The sequence below is a fragment of the Watersipora subatra genome, chromosome 7 (assembly GCF_963576615.1).
Source record: "Watersipora subatra chromosome 7, tzWatSuba1.1, whole genome shotgun sequence".
Taxonomy (NCBI): Eukaryota; Metazoa; Bryozoa; class Gymnolaemata; order Cheilostomatida; family Watersiporidae; genus Watersipora; species Watersipora subatra.
The window spans coordinates 57495174-57519231 of NC_088714.1; the positions used below are offsets into that span (position 1 = coordinate 57495174).

The following is a 24058-nucleotide window of genomic DNA, read 5'->3' on the forward strand; positions in this document are numbered from 1 at the left end:
CGAAAGCTGCCGAAATAGAGTTGTTAAGATTGTAATGCATGCAACTTTTAAACTTAGTATTACACCCATAAATATAAAGTACATGTGCAATAAAACTCATTATTATGTCTGCATGAGATATTTAACTGTCTTCAATTATTTATATATACTAGAAATTCCACTGTCATACAGCCAACGACCAAAGAGATGGCCAGAGATATTGGCAAAAAAAGAAAGGGTACTGGTGGTTGAGAAATGTAATATTAGCAGTCAAATGGCCCTGCAGTGCAATAGGATAACTGCAATGGTAGCTGTAATGTACTGGGTGTGGGTGTTATTATATACAACAAACAGCAATAATGAATGGAAAAGATGTTTATATTTTCCTCCTGCAATAGGAGAAATGCAATATTGGCCAATATTAGAAGTAAAATGCACTGATATTCTTAGAATAATCAATGTCATTAATATAGTAATAATAAAAAATCAATACACAATTTTTTTTACATTTCAAAACGTCATAGGTAGCAATATCGAGAAGTTGTGGTATTTATATAGATTTTTTAAAAATTTATTTAAAAAGTGTTTGGTCATGACAAACAACAACAATGAAAGGAAAATATTACATGTTTATATCTCTCCCTTGCAATAAGAGAAATGCAATGTTGGCCAATATTATAAGTAAAATGCACTGATACTATTAAAATAACCAATATTGTTAATATAGTAATACAGCAATAATAGAAAACCTATGAGCGTTCTCGCGTCTGGAAGATTTCTGCAAACTGCAGCAAAATAAAAGCTGTTATAAAAGTGTTATAAAGCTGTAGGCCTAATTTACTGTAATGTATGTAATTCAACAACAATAAAGAAATATGTTTATTATAACTCTGAAATGCAAAATTAGAAGTAAAATGGCAAGCTACTGTGTACTATACACAGTTTGAAAGTTGGTTGCGTTGAATGTAGAATGGTTTTGATAGGCGATCTTTAACAGAAAGCGAGTAGGAGCATTCACGCGTCTAAAACTGTAGCAAAATAAAAAATGTTTTCGTCAAGAAGGGGCGTTGTAGTTCGGCCCTAGCATTTACATAAGTTGTAAAGAATTTCGGCTAACGTTTTAAATAATGAAACCTTCGGTGATTGGACAAAAAACACAGTCTGATAAACTGTGTACCACAATTTTGTACCTGTAAATCGGTCTACGCCTCAAACGGACTACGTTTATTACGGAAACCTTCGAATAATTTCGATTACAAGTACAAAATGCCATAGACTGATGAAATGAGCACGGTTTTCTCGTGAAATGCGCACTGCTAAATAGTTCTACTATCTGTCGCACGGCTTTATTAGCGTTTCATATTTCGGTCTTAACTTTTATTAAACCGAGCTTTTCAAGCGTTTTGTAGTAATTTTCGTCCAAATTAATCTGTGTATTTGGGTATAATCCGATCAGATGGGTAAGTTTAAAGATAATACCGACGGTTTACAAAGACTTGGTAACATATTCAAATAGGTTTAAATGTGTTTTGTATTGTTATTATACTTTAACGACTTTACAAAATGATGCTCAAATTTGTTGATGAAATTTCTAGCCAAGGGTTCGACTCATTGTTGATTAATAATTTTCGTAAGTTGTGTGCACATGTATTTATCATAAAAACTCCCACACTTCGCTCCGCTCGTTTGCTCGTGGGACAATTGAAAGTGTTCACAAGACTAATATGAGACGACAGTAAAATGTTTGACGTGTGAGGCATTTCAAAACTTCATTACCACTTTGCATTTCTAATGGATTTGCACCGTGACTGAAATGTTTGATTAGGGAATTTTCCTTAACCCACTTCCTTAAGGAACGCTCTGTATGTTAGTTAAGGAACGCTCTGTATGTTAGTTGTTGACCTGGCTCATTAATATGACATTACACCACCGGGGATCCAAAAGGTGTAGATGGCTCAATGGAGTGTTCAAGCTCAATTTAACTGACGGTTATCTCCAAACATTAATATCATGGCATGGCACACTTCCAGCATTTTCAGCTTATTATAGTTGTGACTGTATTAACAGAAGCTACTATTACAATGCGCCTCATTCCAAAATCATTATTTAAAACATGTGTACAAACAGTCCCTTAACAAATAGTGTAAATGTGTTTGTAAGAGCATTTCTGTGCATAACAGATTTTGCCCAGACATCTCAAAGTACGAAAGCAGAAGAATCTCAAACTCGGGAGACTTGCCCAATTGCAGAGAGCATTTAAGATTGGGTGTCATTTCTGCTACCACAAGTGGACTTCTTAAAAATTCAATCCCAATGTTTGTATCTGCCGGTATGAATGCAACAAAACTTTTTTGCAAGACGTAGCATTTATGATTTATGATAACATTTACATGAACTATAGTTAAAAGCAGTAAAACCATAAAAGAGTATAGCAAAAAGATAATAGCTGGCTAATTTCTTAAATAGGTGTTAAGGATTTGCTGATTCTAGTGACGCAAGGTCAAAATAAGTCTGCTAGGTTCACCAAACAACGTTATTATTATTATTATTATTAGTGCTATTATTATTACAAGCTAATGATTAAACTCAGTCTCATCCACCTACATGCATAAATGTTTGTATTTTCATTAGGATGTTGAAGCTAAAATCCCTTATTATAATCCTTGCAATGTAAATAATACAACTTAGCTTAGCATGGTAGATTTTGTTGTTTTTAATGATAAAATTATTTTTGTAAAGCAGCCGTGTGCCGTTGTTCCCAATAGATCAACAGACTACATCAAATTTAAATTAATTACTATTGCTTACTGCTAATCAATTGTTGAAATTAAATTAGTTGTAATGTGCACGTACATCGATCGCATATTATATAAACATTTTATATATAAATAAATGTTATATTGTACCTCATCTAACTCTGATCCTAACAGTCTGTTGGCGATATTTGAAGTAAAAAATTTTAATTAGGCATTGGTCAGAAAAAGTTTTAACGTTATTTTAGTGGTGCCCTACATACATGTAGTTCATTTGAATAAAATAAATAAAAAAATGTTACAGAGAACTTTAAAAACGTTACAGAAACATAATGTTATATAGTATTTTAAAATTGAAAGATTGTATACCAATAAACTACTAGCCGACAGCTGTACTTGGAAAAACTATTAATTCAATTAAAGTTGGCAAAACCTACCGACATGAATTTTTAATTTAAAGATTTGCAGCCAAAACAAGGTCAGTATATTTATAGTAGAGCAGCTTTGTGAAAATATCTTTAAGTAATAAAAACATTTTTCAAATAGTGAACTAATGTAATAACAGAACATCCCTCTTAAAATCCAACCAATAAGTTTAACTCAGTTCTGTGGTTTCTAGATTTATATTTCTTGATAAGCAATCTTAGCTGATAAACCATAAAATAATTTGAAAAATTTTGGTCTGAGACAATTCTGGTTTCAACAATCACCGCATTCACTTGTCTATGGCTTTTACATAAAGCATGTGGAATTTCTCACATGTTTCTTCAAAAGTCTCTTAATAGTTGTATAATATTGTTCCTTCACAGCTCTGTGTACAACCCAAAATCACTGAGCTCACCTGTTTGATCATTGAGCTTATAAAAAAACAAGCAATAGACAGTGTTAGCAGCAATTCTGCTGCCAAAATGTTGGCTGTCATAACAACAATTTAAATTGCCGAGATCATTCCCAGCAAAAAGTAAGTTTTTCCTCAGCCTATGTATGACTACATTTCTATTCAGCTCTCTATTTGATAAAGTACATTTATTTTTTACTAAACTGCAATTTCAAAATATGATTGAAAAAAATTAATAACTTGGCAGTGTATTCTAAAAATAATAGGTTACATTATGTGTTATAAATGGAGACGGAATAGGAAGTTTTGCATGGCTGATATTACTGAGTACGCTAACTATTACAATAGGCGTTAAATTCAGCCAATGTCTTTGACTAAAGACACAGACCTAAAGTGTTATGCAACAGCCTAGCTTTATAATAAAAAATGGTAGGGCAACCTATTCACTGGCAAAACAATAGCCACCTACCCAAATCTGGCCTATCACCTATCTAAAGACCTGGCCTACCACCTTTTTTATACATACATATAGGATCTGTAACAGAAAGTTTTTTCAGAACAAACTGTATTTCAAAAACTTTCATTGCATGACCTCATTATACATTATCGATTGTATAATACAAACGCCCTCATCAAGTTATAAGGCTAAACTATTTAGTAGCCTATATAATGCTTTTTCTCAAAACAACCGTTCTCAGTGCTATTCCAAACACATAATGTTTTGCAGGTTTTCTGACGTCAAAATAAGTTTTTCCTTGTACTATAAATAAAATTTTTACAACATTGTCTGATATTTTTAATTCTCCAGTTGAACCTAATTACCCATTACGTGACATGGCGTTAGTTCAAGTCTACAGGAGCGCATGCGCAGCCATTAGTTAGCTATAAAAGGAGCACAAACAGCAAATGAGCTTTAATTCAAGATGGATGAGAAGTCAGAGATCACCGAGGTGAGTTAAAAACTTTGGAGAGAAGCAACAGTTTCTCTTCATTTAAAAATATTTCCAATTTTTTGGTCACTATTTTTTTAGGGTGTCCGTCTATGAAAAAAGACATTACTGCGCTATGCATCTATATGCTATAGCAAACTTTAAAAAAGAAATGTTAAGGAGAACATAAAGCGTGTGACTTTTGCATTGATGCAACTGATGAATATAAGTAGCAGGGCATTCAATAACAAAATGGCCTTTTGAAAAACTATTTATTTTTGAACCTAATGAGTTGAGATAAGATAAAATCTGAAAAGAGGCAAATATTGACTAAGTTAATATTGACTTTAATACACCATTTTTTCACAGCTTTAAATTTATACTTTTCAGAAGCAAAAAGCTTTGGTTGCATTTATAAAATGGGAGGATAGTTTATTCAAATAAAATTTTTAATTAAGTACTATTACAAATTTTTATTACTTGTTTAAGAAAACAACTTTCATCCAAGTTTTCAGTTAAATAAAAACCTTTCATAATTTGAGTTATAAGTTCAGGTAAGAACATATTTTCAGCATGCACAGCCGATGACATGTTACTTTGATATCACCTATATCATTGTCAAAAACGTGTGTGTTTTTTATAAAATTAGCAAATATGCTACAAATTCCATACTATGTTTTTTATAGCTAAATTTAACTGAGAGATCAACTAGACCTGAAGTGTAAGTAAACCTTCAAAAGTTGGCTAATGAGTATTTGTTACCTAGTTTTATAAGACAACTATAGTTAGCTTACACCGAGGCTTAACTGGTTCAGAAAATCGTACGCAAATGCTATCAAGTTAAAACCACTCATAAAAAATTTATAAGAGGACAGTTTTTACCTGTAACAGGTAAAAACTGTCTTCTTATGAATTTATTTATGAATGGTTATCTCATCTCTTTATCTCAGTTTTTTACCTACAGTAGATAAGTAATATACAAAAAAATACCATTCATTGAGAGTGTTTCATTTAAACACCAAAAGTAAATCATGTAATTGTTTAACTTGTGGCTTAATACCACTCGCATCAATACCAGGTGTGTTTTTGTCAACCTGTAATTTTTAGCCATGTGTGTTTTAAACCATTCAACAATATATTATGAATATATTTTTAGTTTTCAAATAATCCACAAGGGTAATTTGTTGCTGATTTCTGGGTAAATACTCAATTCAATCACATTTGATGTAACTCCTTACAACTACATGTTTCACCATTCTTTTCTATGACTAGCCTATAGGAAACTTTTTCTAAAGGAAAATATTACCAGGTATGATATCAGTAATAATCATATTAAGAAAAATGATATATTCGTACACTTTAGTGAATGCCTCCTGCTTTTAAATAATAGCCAGATATGGTAAGTGCTATTTTATTCAGCTAACGTTGTTACAGTTAGTAGCTGTTGTGAACAATGATTTATTTAGGGATCTACCAATGAAATAAAATTTCATGAAACTGAAAGTCTGTCTAAAACAATACATCCGTTTCAATGAGTTTTCACAAAATTCCTAATATGTATATTTCAGAAGATGTCAGGAACAGGCAAGTCCAAGCTGCTTGGAATTTCCATGTTGGTACTTACCCTGCTGCTAACAGTGTCGGTAGCGTCTATCATCTACCTGGCTTTGGCCAACACTCACTCTACCAACCAGAACAAAGAAAAGAGTGAAGAGAGTGTCAATCTGAAAGCTGAAATCACTGTAAAAACTTCAGATAAGGAGGTGAGCGAATTTTCTCAAAACTTGTGTTAATAATATTGCTAGAATTTAAAAGTTTTTAATTCACATGCAAACCTACCAAAAAAGTTGAAAAGCGTTATAACAGAACATTAAAATAACTCAAATTTTAAATTCGCAGTTATTAATTCTACTGAAATCCAAAGTTAACATAAGGAGTGCTTAAATAACAGTTTTATGTTTTGGTGATTGTTCAAGGAAAAAGATCGCATGGAGTACAGCCATGGGGGGCGCCTGATCTACAACTACCAGAATGATGGAGGCTTTGACTTTGATGATCTTGGCAAGGTACATCTATGCATATATCTTAGTTAAATACTGTAATAGCCGTTCGAAGTTATAAAATAGATAACAGTAAACAAAATGAATAAGGTGTTTGCTCTATTCATGGCTTAAAATCCAAACCAAAATAAATAATTTAAAGCTTTTTTTGTGTTTAAGTATTATTATTACTACTTTTTGTTTGCAAATTTCAACTTTAATATTTAGCCATATTCTGTAATAGAAACTGAATCAGAGCTTAAACATGTTCTATATCACTTTTATTTTCATACTTCACAGGGAATCCATGTGAGAAAGAACCCAGAAGACCCTGTTTGTTACATAATACCCATAGGAGGAAACAGCACAATTGATGCTGGCTTGGAGGACTTCTTACAGTCTAATGATAGAGGTGAAGTGGCAGCCAAAGAAACTGAAATTAAAATAGAAGTTGTTCCTGGTAAAATTTCCGATACAAATTTCCTGCCCCAAAGGGTTCATGATGAGTGTAGAAGTGGATACCAATGGATGGTCATCATGAAGAACAGCAATGACAATGAGCCAGGTTAGTGAAAATACAGCAATTCAATGGAGTACTTAAAGTTCAATTCTTAAGTTTGTTTTGGTATGATGTTGAACAGCTCTTTAAAATATGGTAACAACAACCAAAAAATTGTGGACTGTAAATCATGTTTGGCAAACAAAGTAAACTTTATTTTTTTCAAATTTCTCAAAATTGAAATAGCAGAATCTACTTTTGGATCGATCTACTACTATTCTTTTCAAACCAAACTAGTCAGTTTGAGACCATCTCTCTTCAAATTTGTGGCATGCTTGCACTTTACGACAAACTTTATTTTAATAATGCTGTTTTCTGACAGTCAATTAATATGCCAAAATACGAATAAAAGCTGCGCAATTGGATTTTTAAATCTTCATGTAACGTTGCTCTAACCACCATCTACACGGTTTTGTCATTTCTGTATTGAATATTTTGTTTATTATTTTTTTACAGAAAAAACTTGGAGTAATCTAAGTAAAATACATAATATGTACATATATAGTTGCTTGAAACTATTTCAGTATCCAATAAGTTCTCATTCATTTCAAAACGTTTCTTGAAGGACTATTTATTGAAAAATATTTTGAAAACTATTTTCCTCGAGCATGAATTACTTGTTAATCTCACTAATTACTTATTCAAAATTTTATCATTCTATGAAGCGCCAATTTTTTACAAAAAAGATGATGTTCAATTATATACATGTACATTAGTATGAAAAAAAATTTATCAAACACCACCTAATTGTTCCTTAAGTTCTCTTGGTAATCAAAATTCAATATATATTCTTTTACAATTGTTGCCTGTAGAAGTTCCATTGCAATAGCCAGATTTGGCCCGAACTCGTGCTGCTGCAGTGCTATTTTGTTTTCCAGATTTGATGACAAGTTAGGTATAGTGCTGTTATATTTTATAATGCAGAGAATGAAGGAGGAGAGAATGAACTTAGCAGAGAGAAGAGAGGACTATACTACTGGCACTACCACAAGTACTGGTGGTACTGCACAATTAATGGTGATCTCTATAGGTGCTCTGTTACGTACTTGCACTACAGAGATGATTGTGCATATTACCCATACGGCTGCTCAACTTATACCGGATAATTCTATGGCTCTTTCTAAACTACCAATAAACCTAACGACACACACTTGTACTAATGAAAATTATGCAATAGCTACTTCATCATTATTACATATTTGCCAGGCCCTCTTTCTCTTCTGACCTATACAAACGAGAGTTCTTATTGTTCAGAATACTCCAATGTATATCTGATCAATATAAACTATGCTCTAATTAATACATGTTTCTAACTAAACTGTTCTTCTGCAGGCTCTTGCTTTCATATCATATTTTATAGACTTGATTCTGTAACTGAGCTATATGTTTTCTGATATTTGTCAAATACAACTACGATGCACGCATTACTCATTCTATTTCTTACAATTCCTCTACATTTGTGAAGGTCTTGTTTCTGTTTGTATATAGGCCTATAACTCTTGAAGAACATAAAAATAATAATTTAACTTTATAAGTGGTATGCAAATACAAGTTTTTTGTAATAGCAAAAATTAAATTAAAAAAAATAATAACTGATTTTTGCTGTGATTTGGCAAAATTAATTATTCATTGTTTTTATTCTGAATATTGCTTAGACTCCCCTATTATTAGTTTATTCAAATGAAAAATTGACTCAATACTATTTGCCTTCAATTCTAACTTAAATTTCTTTGCAATAAAAACCTAAAGCATTTATTTCTAATCCTCACAATTTTAGGAACAATTTTATTGCTGGGCATTTTGATAAGTCTGAATGGCAACATTCTTAGTAAAGTAAAAAAATTTGTGTCCGACACTGAAAGCTTCAACAGCCATTTCTAAAGGATTTATTTAGCTAGCATCTTTTGAACTTCAGCTGCGTTTAAATTTTACAACGTCTAATTATCTGATCAGGTTTTTTATAAAATAAATATTTAATGCATTTTTAAAAAAGTTAATTACATAAAACTACATTTTCATGATCCACAGCTACTTAACATTTTAGTAGCAAAACATTTTTTGCATTGCTGCACATGAGTATTTAAAAAACTCAGTATTTACATGATTAATTATATTATACTAGTAATGAGCTGTAAAATCTATTGAAGTTATAAACACTAAAGTTGTACAGTTGTACACAACAGAGTTGAAAAATGAAACTTAGATGAAACTGTAATATTTCATTTCTTTATATAGCAGCTTGTACCTACATATTTTATGTATTTAATGTCTGGTAGACAATTGTTCAGGAAACAAGAAATAAATTATATTTATTAGACATAGTCCAATAAATGTATAATAAAATTTGACATAACTCCTAAAAATTAAAAGACGTTGTTCCAATACTATTATAATTAATTGGTTTAAACTTTAATAGAGTCGTCTCTATTGCAATGTTATACCTTGGTGGGTAAGTTTTTTTCAGCTAATCAAGCAACATAAAATATATTATATGATATAAAAATAATTGTGACATTACAATATTCTTGTTTTCAATATTATCAAAACGTACATATAAGGCCGCACCATTGGAAGTTGAAAGTTTTTTGCAGCTGTTTAGTTTTAAATACTTTTCATTGTAAGAGATCAAACTATTAATAAAAACAAAAAGGTCTATATCAAATGCTTGTAAAAACCAGCAGTACTATGCTATATAGCCACTAATTTGCCAATTAAATTACTTAAAGAACATAAGTTATATAATTATTTTATTATATAGTCCAATACATCAGAGTCGTGGCTTTCGAATTAGCCTATATTCAAAACACAGATAATAATAGAACTATGAAAAACAGGGTGTCAAAAGTATGTCCTGCAACCAAAAATCACTTGGTTGTTGTTTCCACAATGTGATGTCATAATTATTATTTAGCCTTAGCCAAAAAATCAATTAAATTGATTTTTTAATTTTGAATTCTTGTTATATTTTATCACAAACATTTTTTTGTAGATAATTATGTAACTAAACCTTTTGTGTAGAGTTATTTCTAAAATTGCTATTGAAATAAAATGAGTTGTAATATTGAACATATGTAAAAAGTATTGCTTATTCCTAACATAATTTTAAACTGCATTACAAATATTTGTTTCAAATTTCGTAACCAAATTATGTTTTCCAAAAGATGCCATGTATGATTGCATGAATTAAAACTTCAATTTGACAAATAATAGATTCAAATCAATTCTTAAATTTGATAAAGTTTTATGAGAGAAAGTTTGATTATGTTAGATTGCTTACTGTTTTCATTTGCTAATTTATTTTTGTTAATTGCTAGCACAAGTTACATGTACTTACCAATTTTGTTTATTTTCCTTTTGTGTTTGGTGTATGATACTTTTTGTTTGTTTCATTTCAATGGTTTGCTTGATACTTGCAAGATTGCCATTCAAATGGCTGCTTTAAGATGTTAATCCGATGTAGTCCTAACAGCTGAATAGATGAAGTACCATTTTACTTTTATTCTTGCTGTAGTTGTAGAATCATATAAACTAAAGTAATTAGGAATACTTTCTAGATAAACTTCTTTCGCATTATTTGGATTGATGCAAAAAATCGTTGTTTTTTTTATATTACTTTATAAATATAAAATGAGATAATCAGCTTTTAATTATGTTGTTTCCTTGTTTGAGCGATACTGTTAGCAATTAAAATGCTGAACCAAAACTGTTTCCCATCAGTTCCTGAAGGTAGCAATCTCTAATTTTCATTTGTTCCTTGTTAGTATATTTGGATAGATGTCAGAAAAACTAGAATGATTGGTTCTTTAAAGTTTCAACAATTGTCATAGAGGATGTATCCATTGCTGTCTACCAAAAAAAACCTAATATTTTGTTATCATTTTGGATATATCTGTCAAAGTTCAAAGTTCTTGCTATAGCCCATATCTTTGTTTGTTGGTCTGCGTTTTTCCTGTTCTGCTAAGTAAATTACCGGCATCAAAAAGAAGTCTTTTTTAAAGTTAAACAATCATAATATCGTTTGCAGATTTTGACTCAGTAAAACATTCATGTTTACTGACCTCGAGCTTTTTAGCCAAAATTATATACATCAAGTATAAGTTATTGTGTGAAAGACAAACTGACATGTTAGAGTTGCCTTAGCATATTCAATCCATTTTGTGCTAGCTTAGTTAGTCCTATATCTTTACTAGCAGTATCTGTGTGAGTTACCTCTCCGGTCTGGATCAGAGAAACAGAAATTATTTTGTTAAATATTTGTAAACATTAAAATATGATAGCAGCCTGCATGTGGTATTCGCACCAATTTCATGAAAGAAAACATTCAATTTCTTTTGTTGTTACTTATTGTCTTCAAAAAGATTCTGTTTGAGACCAAACATTTTGCAATTGAGATATCTAAGAGCTGTATTTACATTGAATGCTTGACCTCTCAGTTGTTGTGACACTAAATTTCAAAAGATTAGTTACACCGTAGCTAATACAGCGTTAACAAATACATCTACACAACAAACAGCTATAAATTGAATAGTTTCTGCTTCATAAATATTGAAGGAAGTGATAATTATATAACTGTGAAAATTAGTGCGTACTTAGTTGGCTAACAAGTCAAAACCTGCTAGCCTTTATGTTTGGAGTGTTTGTTCCAGCATTTAAACGGTCATATCAACATTTTGATGGTTTCTCTTTTTTTTGACATTGGGCAACAGGAAGCCACTCAAGAAAAAGTCGTAATTTTACAACTTATCCATTCAACTTCTATTAAAAAGTAACTAATGCAGCTTCTGTACAGTTTGAATACTTGAAATGATTGTTAGAATGAAAATTCATTTTTGGCAGAAAAATTTGAGACAGCAGCTGTCATACAAAAACAAAAACTTTGCTAGTCTTTATGTCTCTATTATCCTTTATCAGTGTTACCTTTATATTAGATAAACACCAAGAACTAGCAAAAGAATTCAACGAAAGTTTCTTATTATAATTTTCTTTAAATTACAAACTTTATAATTTATAATTTTATAAACTCAAACAACGCATAAACTTTTATAAATACAATGCATTTATAATTTTATAAACTTCTTGAATTATAATAGTTTCTAATTATAATGAAAGTTATTATTATATCTCTACTAGAAATTCCACTGTCATACAGCCCACGACCAAAGTAATAATGGAAAAAAGAAAGGGTACTGTTGGTTGTTGAAAAATTAGTTCTCAGCAGGAATTGACAGAGTGTAATGTAAATGTGACTTGTTTGAGATGATATGAAATAAATTGGATAGAGCGCAACTCTAAAAAGGCGCAACTAATAATTTATTTTGGAGGTAAAGTTGGAGGTCATTTCGTGGTGGCATATATCAATGACAGCTTTAGCCATGGTAAAACCTTGACTCTTGTGTATTGTCAAACCCCACGCTAGATCGAGAGGAATGCCTGAATGGCTAAGAGTGGCATTAAATAAATATTTCATATTATTTATTTAATAATTTATTTTAATTTATATTATTAAATGTTTTACAACGCATAAAATAAATATTAATTCAAGCTGTAGACCTAACCTACCATACGTAATTTAACTAACACCAGCAATAATGAAATTCGTTTTTTAAATCTCTTATTATATAGAAATGCAATATTAAAAGTAAAATGGCAAGCTGCCGTGTAATATACAATTTGAAAGTTGGTTGTTGGTTAAAATAAATATTAAGTCAAGCTGTAGACCTAAACTACTGTACATAATTTAACTAACAACAACAATAAAGAAATATGTTTATTATATTTCTGAAATGCAATATTAAAAGTTAAATGGCAAGCTGATGTGTAATATACGGTTTGAAAGTTGGTTGTGTTGTGAATGTAGAATGGTTTTGACAGCAATATGTAACAAAAAGCAAGCATTGGCATTTACGTGTCTGGAAGTTTTATGCAAACTGGAGTGAAATAAAGAAATATTCTTGTCATAAAAGGGCATTGTAGTAACGCCCTAACTTGTAAATAAGATGTAACGAAATCTGGCTGATAATTCTAGAAATTCTAAATAATTTGAAAAACCTTCGGTGATTGGACAAAAACGTAGGCTGATAAGCTGTGTACCACATTTTTGTACCTGTAAATCGGTCTACGCCTCAAACAGTCTCAAACAGTACACAAACCTTCTTGGCAATTAAACAATGCCATAGACTGGTGAAATGAGCACGTTTTTCTCGTGCTGAATTGCGCACTGCTAAATAGTTCTACTACCTGTTGCACAGCTTTATTGGCGTTTCGTAGGTCGGTCGAAACTATTACTAAACCAAGCTGTTCAAGTGTTTTGTGGCGATTTTTGACAGAATTAATCTGTCTATCTATGTATAATCCGATCAGATGAGTTAGTTTTAAGAATTTGTGGTAACCTTTCAAAGGCTTGGTAACATATTTAAATAAGTTTATATGCGTTTTGCATCATTATTATACTTAAACGACTTTACTAAAAAATAGTTAAAATTGTTGATAGGATTTTGTAGCAAGGGTTTGGTGACGGCCGTTAACGGATAATTTTTCGGGAGTTGTGTGCACATGTGCATTTATCATAAATCTCCCAATCAATCGCTTCGTTCTTGTTTGGTCGTGGGAAAACCTTAATAAATAAAGACCCTTTGAATTAAAACCTAAATTATATAATAAGTTATCACATTTGAAAATTTTAATTCATGCATTCTTATTAAAAAGTAAATCTCAATTTTTATATTTTGAAGAAACATATGCTCCCATTATATAATAGAATAGTATTATAAGGACATTAAAAAAGTCTAGTGTACTTAAACTTCCAGTGTTCTAAACTTAAAAATTATTGCTTTTACAGAATTGCATGAAAACTGCAATATTAGTGCAATATAAGTAGTAAATCTAAGCAATTTCCTGCTAGCTATTTGACTTCATAAATCAGAGCCTTCAGGATAGTGGCTAAGTAAGTCAGATGAATAGCAAATAATAATAGTTCAATGGTTTTGAGTAATTTACAAAAAAAACCTCAAAACTTCCTGTATCAGTCGTCATTTTTTGCACGCTCCACAACTGCATCGTAGTTTGTCTGTCACATTTACTCTTACATTGGGAGGTATTGGTTGGCCATTAAAATTGGTAAGTGTTTGGCAAGTAAAAGGCAGTTATTTCTATAAAAAAAACTTTTGCTTTACCTCATTATAAGTTAACATTAAAAAAAAGAAATTTTACCTTTTTGGTGAGTTGGTGATTCTATAATAGCAACCACACACTTATAATGCTTGAAAGATTTCAAGTCACTAGATTCTAAATAGAAACAAGCAAAATACAAAATAAATAAGTTAATTTAAGCAAATAATTTATAAGAAGATGAAGTGTGAAATTAAAAAACTATAAACATACCCTAGGACACTTATATTTTGCTAGGATTTAGATTCATGAGTAGCATACAGAGAAAATTTCACTGCATCTTAATTTCGCATTTCTGCTGAGTAGGAAAATATGGTGATGTGAAAATAAATGCAGTGGAACAAACATAATTAGATTCCTCAGGTTCAGCTCACCGCCGGCCTGTATTTACTGGTTGCAAGTTGGGGCGGCTAATTTTAGGCGACTAGTTATGAACACCTGGGGGTGTTGAGGGGGTAGTGTAAGCCTCCAACAGGTTTTTTTATGTAGGGCCTCAGCCAAGCCTCTTGTGTGAAGTTTTAAAAAATTTTATCGAAAAGTGTCAGCATTTTTCTATTTCTTGAGATTTGTTTTGTTTTAGGTGATGTGACTGACGAGACGTTTTTAAATTAAAATAGGCAAAATTTGACCGCAGTTAAAACGGTCAAAGAAAAGACATATTTTTCTTTTGAGCGTTTTAACAAAGATCAATTTTGCCGATTTTATTTTACGTTGTTTGGTAAAACTTGATATTTCGCTAACCTTTATAAAGATCGTTAACAAGAATATTTTGCCACTGATGATGATAATAATGACGCCTAAGAACTACTAAAAGCTGATGTTTGTCTCTATGGCTTCGAATAGTGATATTCTACAGCGATAAAAACCGTCTCCATAGCCGTGGGGCAAATAACTTTTCAAATAAATGATGTTGAGGTCGAGTTATCTGAAGCAATTTATCATTGCGTGGGAACGGACCAAACAAATCCGTTCGAGTTAACCTTGTGTTTGAAATGAAATGTTACATTTTATCCGAGGGCGAGTTATTAGAATTTGACTGTACTTAGCCGCGGAAAGTTCCTAAAAAGTTGGGACGGCCAGCCGCCCCAGGGAATGTGGGCCTGGTTCACTGATAAGAAAAAAATTTCAATTTGAGACTAGTTTGTAATTGTGAACCGCAGGTAGAATGGTGTAGGCAAGGTCGATAATGCAATTGGATCAGTTGCTGTCATTGGTTTCTTGGACTATCAATTAACAAAGCTAATTAATTTCACTTTTTCGCTCGTTTGTTATGATAGTTTAGTTTCGCACATGAAATTTTCGCAAGAGGATGACTACGCAAAAACTCAAAAGTTAGATGAGGCGAATACATAAGTGTCCTAGGATAAGTTTGAGATCTTATAAGTTCCTTAAAATATTTGAACAGCTTTCATCACGTGCAAAAATTGATAATAAATGCAGGTGTTTCATTAACAAGTTGAATGATATATATATTTATTTTTTGCAATTTAAACGGCCCTAGTGTTACTAGGTGTGTTAGTTCTTACAGTAGCAGGCGTATGGGCGCACTAGTAAGGTTGCTTGGCAACACAATAACAACTGCATGCATAACAATCATATAGTGTCTAAGTCATGAGGTTATTTTTTTATTGAAGGATATGGTCGCTTCAACTAAACCATGTATTTAGTGCTTCTGTTAGAATAGTTGTGCGCTTCACATATCAGAACAAGCGTATGCTTACTTTGATTTCAGGTAACTATATTGGAAAGCAGACTATAGTCACTGATTTCCAAACTTTTTCAGACTGCAGAATATATTTTCATATTCTATAATTTGTGTTAACTTCAATCACGCCATATGCCAGTGGTTTTCATTTATTATACTTAGATTCATTTTATCAGCAGAAACAAACACTTTTTAAATGAGATCATGTTTTACTTGCATGAACATATAGTGCTTGCATATTTGCAAACAAATTACCAAGGTAGTACACAAATTGCTGTAAATTTTAGTAACTAATGACAAATTTTAGGCTATTACTTAGCATAAGCTGCTAAGTAATATAGACGAAGACTGCCTCACAGTAAATAACTAACATTATGTACTTCAAAAGTCACTGTTTAAGTTCTGTGATTAAAAACTGTGTGTAGTTACGTTAAAAAATTTTACAAGTTATCATTCATAGAGGTTAGCTGATGGTATTTTAAAGTTACCATAAGCAATGACAATTTAATACTTCTAATTTGTGTTCTAGCAATGACTGACTTTGCTACTTCAAGGAGTATATACCATGCTTTTTAATCAAGTATTTGTAGAGAAGAATTATACCTTATTTCAGCATCAATAAAACTAGGTCCATTTTTTTCTAAAAAAATGAATACTCCCTGAAATAAGTCCTTGTAATGATGGCTAGTTAGTGCATAGATAACATGCAATTACCATGGACATTCAATTTGCATTATGGGTACTTAAAGCCTGGATTCTTGTGTTGTTCAAATCTAAAGTTTTAAAATGACTTACTAGTCATCATGAAACTATTTTAATTTTGTTTGTGTACGTTGTTTTCTGCATAGCACCGCTGCTTCTACACAAAAAAGTAGCAAATATTTAACTAAAACAGATACTACACAAAATAAACTAAGCCTACAGTTTCTCATAGAACTATAAATAACTTTTATAAAAGTTTATATTATGCTAAATGCAAAAAAAATACTTAAAAAAACTCATACACCTTAATTAGAATTTTGATGGAATAGTGCTTTTATGAATCTTCTCATGAAGTTTTTAGTAGTAAATAACTGTGTGCTATACTCATTTCACTAACATAGGAACTGTTTCAAAAATGTCTACCAATATGTGAAGTATAATTTCATAATATGTTTTTGTTTTTGTCTCAACTTTATCAAATTCATTCATTGACAGTTTTTTATTTTGATGATTCAAAAATAAATGTTTCTGATTAAAAAGGTTTACAACAACACTTACAACATAAAACTATTAGCAGTCATCAGAGACGCCCTATTAATATTTTAATAGAAATGTACAAGTATTTCTGTTAACTTTTATTAAATTGTCTGTTTTGCATTTTCTTATTTGCTTGAGTCAAAACTAAACAATTCTATTTGCACTAGTTTATCAACAAAAGCTATATATGAAAAAAACAAGAAGTTATGTGTGTATTCACACTAATATTTCAATAGATATCCATGTATATACGACCAGACTAGGAAGGATCTGCATGTTTAGTAATAGTACTAAATTGTTTTTGGTATGAATCTTTGAGATATTCAGCTCTGTATGTTTAACTGCCTTAGCAAATTGCGTAGGCAAAATATGACAGGCCTGATTGCGCAAAATATCTCCACAGAAAATCTTATTTCCCATACTGCTCTTGGAACAACTGTAATAATTTTGTTAAATTAATTCTTTTTAACTTTCTTAACTCAAACCGTCAAAACTCAATGGTTCTAATTACAAAAATTTAATAAGAACAGTATATGTAAAACAACTAACTGTTACAGGAAAGACCATGTTAATGTTTAAAAAGAAAGTTTGCAAATGTGAACTATAAAGAATATTCATGCTAGGTAATTGTTTTACTTAATACTCTTGGATATTTAACTATGAGTACTATATGGGCATTACCATAGTTCATTTTATAGTCGCTAAAGATTTAAATAAGCCACAGATGTTCAAATAAATTCCCAATAAGTTGATTGTTAATAAATTGTTCAGTAGAAAAAAACATCTTTAAATGCTGTTTTAAGCAGCTGTCAATAAAATGAGATCAAAATATTTAGATTTTTATAGTTTAAAAATGAAAGATCTTTTTTAGATATTAGACTGATAGTTAGATAAGCTTCCGTGTAATTTTCAAAATAATGTGTTGAATTTCTTTAAACAAAATAAAATGCCTCTGTAAGAAAATGAGTACTTGGAACTATTTAACCGCTATGGCATATTTATATGTAATTTATTTGTTTTAAAAAAAATCTCATAATCAAATGCTAAAAGCATGAAAAATCATTAGTTTTTTTTAGTATTTTCTATAGCATCTACATGTAAAAAAACACAAAGAGTAGTGGTTACCACTTTGCAATAACTTGGTCAATTGGCAATGTGCCAAGCAAGTTGCCTGCCAGCAAGTGGTAAGCAAATCTCATCACTTCTCACCGTTTATAAGCTGATTTTTAATACCTGGCACAGCTGAGAGGCACAGCTGAGAGGCACAGCTGAGAGGCACAGCTAGTTTAGTATATATATTGGTGACCTACAAGTTAAATCTTTAACTTTTAATAGTCAGAATAATGTACTAATATTCTGAAAGTAATATTTGTTCCTGTTTTACCACAGTAACAACAAAGAATATCATTTTAGCATATTGTTATCTCTTACTAACCCAGTGTAAGAAATACTCGATTCCAAAGTGTCTTTGAGTAACCATAAAATTTTGCACATCGCAATCTATATATATAAACCTCAATGTTTTTCTGTCTGTCCGTTTTGTCCGTTTGTCAGCTGACAAACATACAATCTGCCATCATAAGATACTGCAGAAAACACTTCATGTTTCTTAACTTTAGTAAAACCCAATTGTATCAATTAACTTGTTGCTATGTTAGTGTTATCGATTCTTCTTTCTAACTAATATAGTAACTAATATAATTAACCATTGGTTGTATAAATACACTAGCATAATTTATTTAATAATCTCTGAAAATAAAATAGGTCACATTTTTATAGAGAATCCTAATAGCATATTTGTGTATTACTTATTTAGTAAGTAAACAAAACATACAGAAACAAATTCTTAAAGCGGTTTTAAACAGTCATCAATTAAATTATTTCAATTTTCTTTAGGTTTTAAATAATTCAGAAATCTCAGCTCTTTTTTGATATTAAAGCAATAGTTAAGTAAGCTTTCATGCCATTGCCAAATACATGTAATGAATCTCTTTGAACAGAATAAAGCGCCTTCCTAAAAAATGAATACTGGTTTTTTTAAGATGAAATTTTACTTTTGGCAGAAAAACTTTGAGAGTTAAAGGAACTTTCGTGCAAAAAGAAAACCTTCACCATTTTTTTTCGCTCCATCATTGTTTTTCACTAATCCTTTGAAAACTTAAAATCTTTAAAAACTTGTATAAAAGCACTTGCTGCTCTTTCTTATTTCATTAAAAGTTTTAATCTAATTCTCCATAAGTGGAGCTCTACAGCTGTATTATTCTAGGCTCTCTGATTCCATAATTTTAATCTTTTTTCATTTATTCTGCAAGACCAATTGCTAGAGCTGCTCAAGAGTTTTATGATAGGTACAATACACAAACCATTTGTCAGATTAGAGACATCAGCTTTTATATAAAAAAAATTGGTTGAAAAAAAGAAAGCCTTGGGTATACAATAACCAGTAGATTTTTTTGACTTCATAATTACTGTATTATGCCTGTTGCACTCTTATGGTTTATCAGAAAGAGAATCAATTATCAAATCATTATGTAATAGCTAAAACGTATGTACATTACTAATAATTGTTGCCTCCTAATGTTGTTGTAATAATGTTTATGTTTGTAATGATAGTGTTTTCTGTTTCTTGAAAACAACAGCTCATAAAAGTCATTCATTATTAGTCACTGAAAAGGTGTGACAGCTTTTGGATTTCTGTTGTTCTTTGACTCGAGATTTCGGAAATATATTTAGAAATATCTTGAGCACTAACTGGTAGATAGCAAAAGAAGCTAACGAGTTGATTTTAAACACTGCTTTACTACATCTGCTACAAATCCTGCATTCAATTGACTTAGAGCCTTAACCACACTGCTGAGGATTTCTTCACTCTCCAAACTAGTTAGGTTATTATCATTGTCTAGCATATTTTCCTTTTTGTTTTGTTTTTGTGGTTTGATGAATGTGGTTTCAGCTGAAAACAGCACTGTTCTAGCAGCAGTTTTTTCTGATTTACAAATTTTTCCCTTTTCATATTTCTCCTTTCTGGTCTAAATGAAAACTTCCAACATTGTAGCTTGTTGGCAAGCTATACTGTACTGTGAAACTTATTTATGCTTGAATTTGTAACATTATATCAGCTTTCTTTCTAATTAATGATTGTTAACTATTTGATATTTCTAACAAGTTATTTTGTTGTTAATTACTTACATATTTTAAGGAGAACATATCTTAGTCCTTGTTAAACTTTTCATTTAGTAGATAACTTTTCATTGCTGAAATATTCCTGTCAGTTTACAACATCGTCAAGTGTGGAGTTTTTCCCTTCTCCTTCCTTTGTTGGTTTTTAATCATTTTGCCAATACATCCCTTCACACTGCTTTTATCTTCAATTCTGCCGACTTTTTCCGTTTCCTAATATCTTCTTGTTAACAGTTAGCACAGGCTAGACCACATCTTTTTTTTTCTTTGTCCTTTCTGGTGCATGTTGCTTTGTTTTTTACTCTGATGATTTGCTTGATAATTGTAAGATTTATTTTGATGCGGTAGCTACAAGATTTTCATCCGACGTATTCCTTTCAAATGAATAAATGTAAATATCATACCAATTTACTTCCTGCTTTAGCAGTAGAAATAATGTAACTAATATAATTAGGAAAGCTTTCCAGACAAACTTTTTCCACATTACTTAGACTACCAATAAAAATCATTGTTTTGTGTATATTACCATAAAAATATAAAGCGAGATACTCAGCGTAAATTTATGTTTTGCCCTGTGTTTGAACTGTATGACTAGTAATTTAAATGTTGAAACAAACCGATTCCTTGTCAGTTTCTGAAGGTAGCAATCATTGGCTCTTTGTTGTTGTATTTGGATGTTTGTCAGAAAAACTGAAATGACTGGTTTAATGCTTAAAGGAATGTTATACAGAATATATACTGTACTGTCTACCTAAAATCCATCATTTCAGTAACATTGCTGATACATCTGCCAGAGCTCAAAGTTCTTGTTATAGCCCACGTTTTTGTTTCTTGATCTGCACTTGGTTTTCTGAGTGATCTACTAACTTTAAACTTGTTGGCACGTGGTATTCATGTTTTTTGTCTTTGCGTAAGTTTCAGTGTTCTTTGTTTTCTCATTTGTCGTTTGACCTTTTCGAATTATATTTACTTGGCTGAAGTACAATTTGGTTGTTTTTGCAGTTTGACAGTCAACAAACTGTAAACTAATAGAATACTATTAACAATTGCATCAATTTAAAACTGTGGCAACAGTTACCTTCATATTTGTGTGCTTTTCATCATGTTGTAGCATGGTGCAATATCAGAGATCAAATTTAAAAAAAACTCATCAAATACTAAAAAGACTCATGCATCACTTAAGTTTTTTTAGATTTAGTAGTCTGTCACCTGCGAAAATATTAGAGAGAACTCTGCATGCTTTGTAACTATATATTTAAGCAAGGGTACTAAAAATGATGAGAATGATCATAAGAAAGTTATTATGTGTTATTGTGTCTGTAACATGATTGGGAATAAAGGTTCCGATATCAATTATCTCTGTATAATATCTGTCAATATTTGACACGCATCTCTTTAACGTTATCGCTTTACTACCTCTATTTGTGTCATTTTACGTCTGCTTTTGAAAGATTTTATATCGTATATCTGGGTTCAAACATTTTGATGATATTTACTATCTACACAGGCAAAACTGCAATTCTCTATTTGCAGTATTTACATAAAGCGCTGAACAGTGTTTTGAAGTTATCTTCATATAAAAGAAACATTGTACATGTACATCATAACGAATGTCGTCATACCACTGTGCAGTAGGGGTTTTAATCCACTTCACTGTGTAAATTATTTTACAAAAAGGCTGCAAGTACTGTAACAAATAGCATTAAAGCAATTATATAAAGTTTATATAGAAATGTGTCAAACTGGCCGCAAAAAGCCAGGTTTTATTTAAATGAAATATTTATTTAAGTAGCAATCATTAAGGAAATTGTTGCTTCAATATCATAGACACCAATCAAAAGAATTATACATTTAACTATGCATAATTTTAGAGAAAAGGATGCTAATAGAGATATTTTTATGGTGTTATGCTCATTATGTAACAATCATCCATTCGAAGCATAGCTTTATTTCCAACTTCTCCTGCAAGCATTTGTGAGCGAGGAAGTTAATACTTCTCTCAAACTGTTCATATTTGCTACCTTTCTAATCACAAAAAGAGGTCACCTTGCTTATCATACAGTATTCATAGTACTCATACAGCAGTAGTGAGGAGTTTGGTGTATGTTAACTTCAATCATAATATAACTGTTTTGTGGAGACAACGCCGTCTTAGAATTTTCATGCTAACCTCTTTCATTTGTTTTATGGTTGTCAGTTAACTGTAAGTCATAATTATAATTGACTAGTGCCTAGTATATCAACCTCATTAACTAACCACAATGATGAACTTTTAGTTTTAATACTACCATCAAATAGGTTTATGTTCAAATTTTTAAAAGAATGGTACTCTCTGGTATAAATCTTAAGATTAATATCCTCACTGTTATTTGGTTTTGGTCAATATTCTGGACTATGTGATGTCTGATAGCAAAGATAACTGTTGTTTCTCTTTTTTCAAATGCATAGCCATTGTCTAGCAAACTCTTGGAGTGTCCTAGACAAGTTTTGCTGAGTGCTTCTATGGCAGTCTGGTATCTTTAAAGTTCTTTTTCACCAAAACAATGTGTTTTCATGGTCCATTTGAGCAATATATATCATTAGGTTTTCTTACATTTCTTCCCACAATTTTCAACGTAAACTGGTCTCTCTATGTTTTGCTGTCTGACTGATTTTTCAATGAGTGACTGAGCAAAAGCACAACAGCTTGAAAATTTCTACTCCAAGCATTTTTCGAGCCAGCATGGTTATTTTTGATTTAGTCATTTTTGTAAACAATTTGCAAAAGGTATTGAGTAACACTAGCTTTTGCATCACTAAAGGCATTTTTTCTGCAGTAACAAAGGTGTAATTCTGCTGACAGAAGCTGGTCCACACATACTGGCATTTTTCATCTGCTGCAACGATTTACGAGAGTTATTTTTATCTATATACGAGTTAAGTGTGGCCATGGCATTTTTTTGTTCTAGAAGGTTTTTTCAGGCTTTTTGTTGACTAATAAATGTCACTCAAACAGTATGCTTAGATTAAAGTACTAAATTTACAGCTGGTGTTGCTAGTTTAGTCGCAAGCCATCAGACCCATGATGCAGGTAGTATCGATTTTCATGGTTATCCAGCAGCAGATACAAGTACCTGACCTATTTTATGGTGGAAACATAATCTTATTTAAGTCTGCTTCAACTTATGTTGAGCTCATTTCAGGTCGGTAAATGTGATATCATTTTTCTTCTGGCCTCGTCTTTGTTGAAGGTCTGCTATTTAACTGCCATTTGTACTCTTATTTGACTTGTAATTGCTTTTTTAAATACTATGATTTGCTTTTGTTTGTCATATAGTTACAATTAAATAGTATTAAATGAAACCTTCAAATATTGTTAGATGATAAACTGGAGTTCGTCTTAAAACACAATAAGTGTATAGCTCTAATTCTATTGAATAATCATGTAAACCAGATGATGCTAGAACAAAAATATAGATAAAATAATAATGCACTTTAGTCAATATCTAGGCTTTGAGTCTACCCTTTATATGGGCTAATACTTAATTGGTGTTAAAAGAAGATATATATCTTGCCTCTCCTGCTCACTAGCACAAACTGTTTTCCATTTTTGGCTTCACCGCCTCACCCCAAATCTTATTACTAGTGACCACGCAATGTTCGTCAATCTATCATCTTAAAGCATGGTGCG

General features: G+C 31.2%; 2 protein-coding genes across 2 annotated transcripts in view; one reads left to right on the forward strand and one right to left on the reverse strand.

Moving 5' to 3' along the window:
• The window catches only part of LOC137399943 (uncharacterized), a 295444-nt gene that overhangs the window by 185726 nt on the left and 85660 nt on the right, over positions 1-24058 (reverse strand). The window lies entirely within an intron of this gene.
• On the forward strand, positions 4494-8425 carry LOC137400275 (uncharacterized). The gene is made up of 5 exons (XM_068086607.1): positions 4494-4520; positions 6068-6262; positions 6476-6565; positions 6839-7103; positions 8022-8425. The coding sequence occupies exons 1-5, from the start codon at positions 4494-4496 to the stop codon at positions 8201-8203; spliced, it is 759 nt and encodes a 252-aa protein (XP_067942708.1). The 3' UTR covers positions 8204-8425.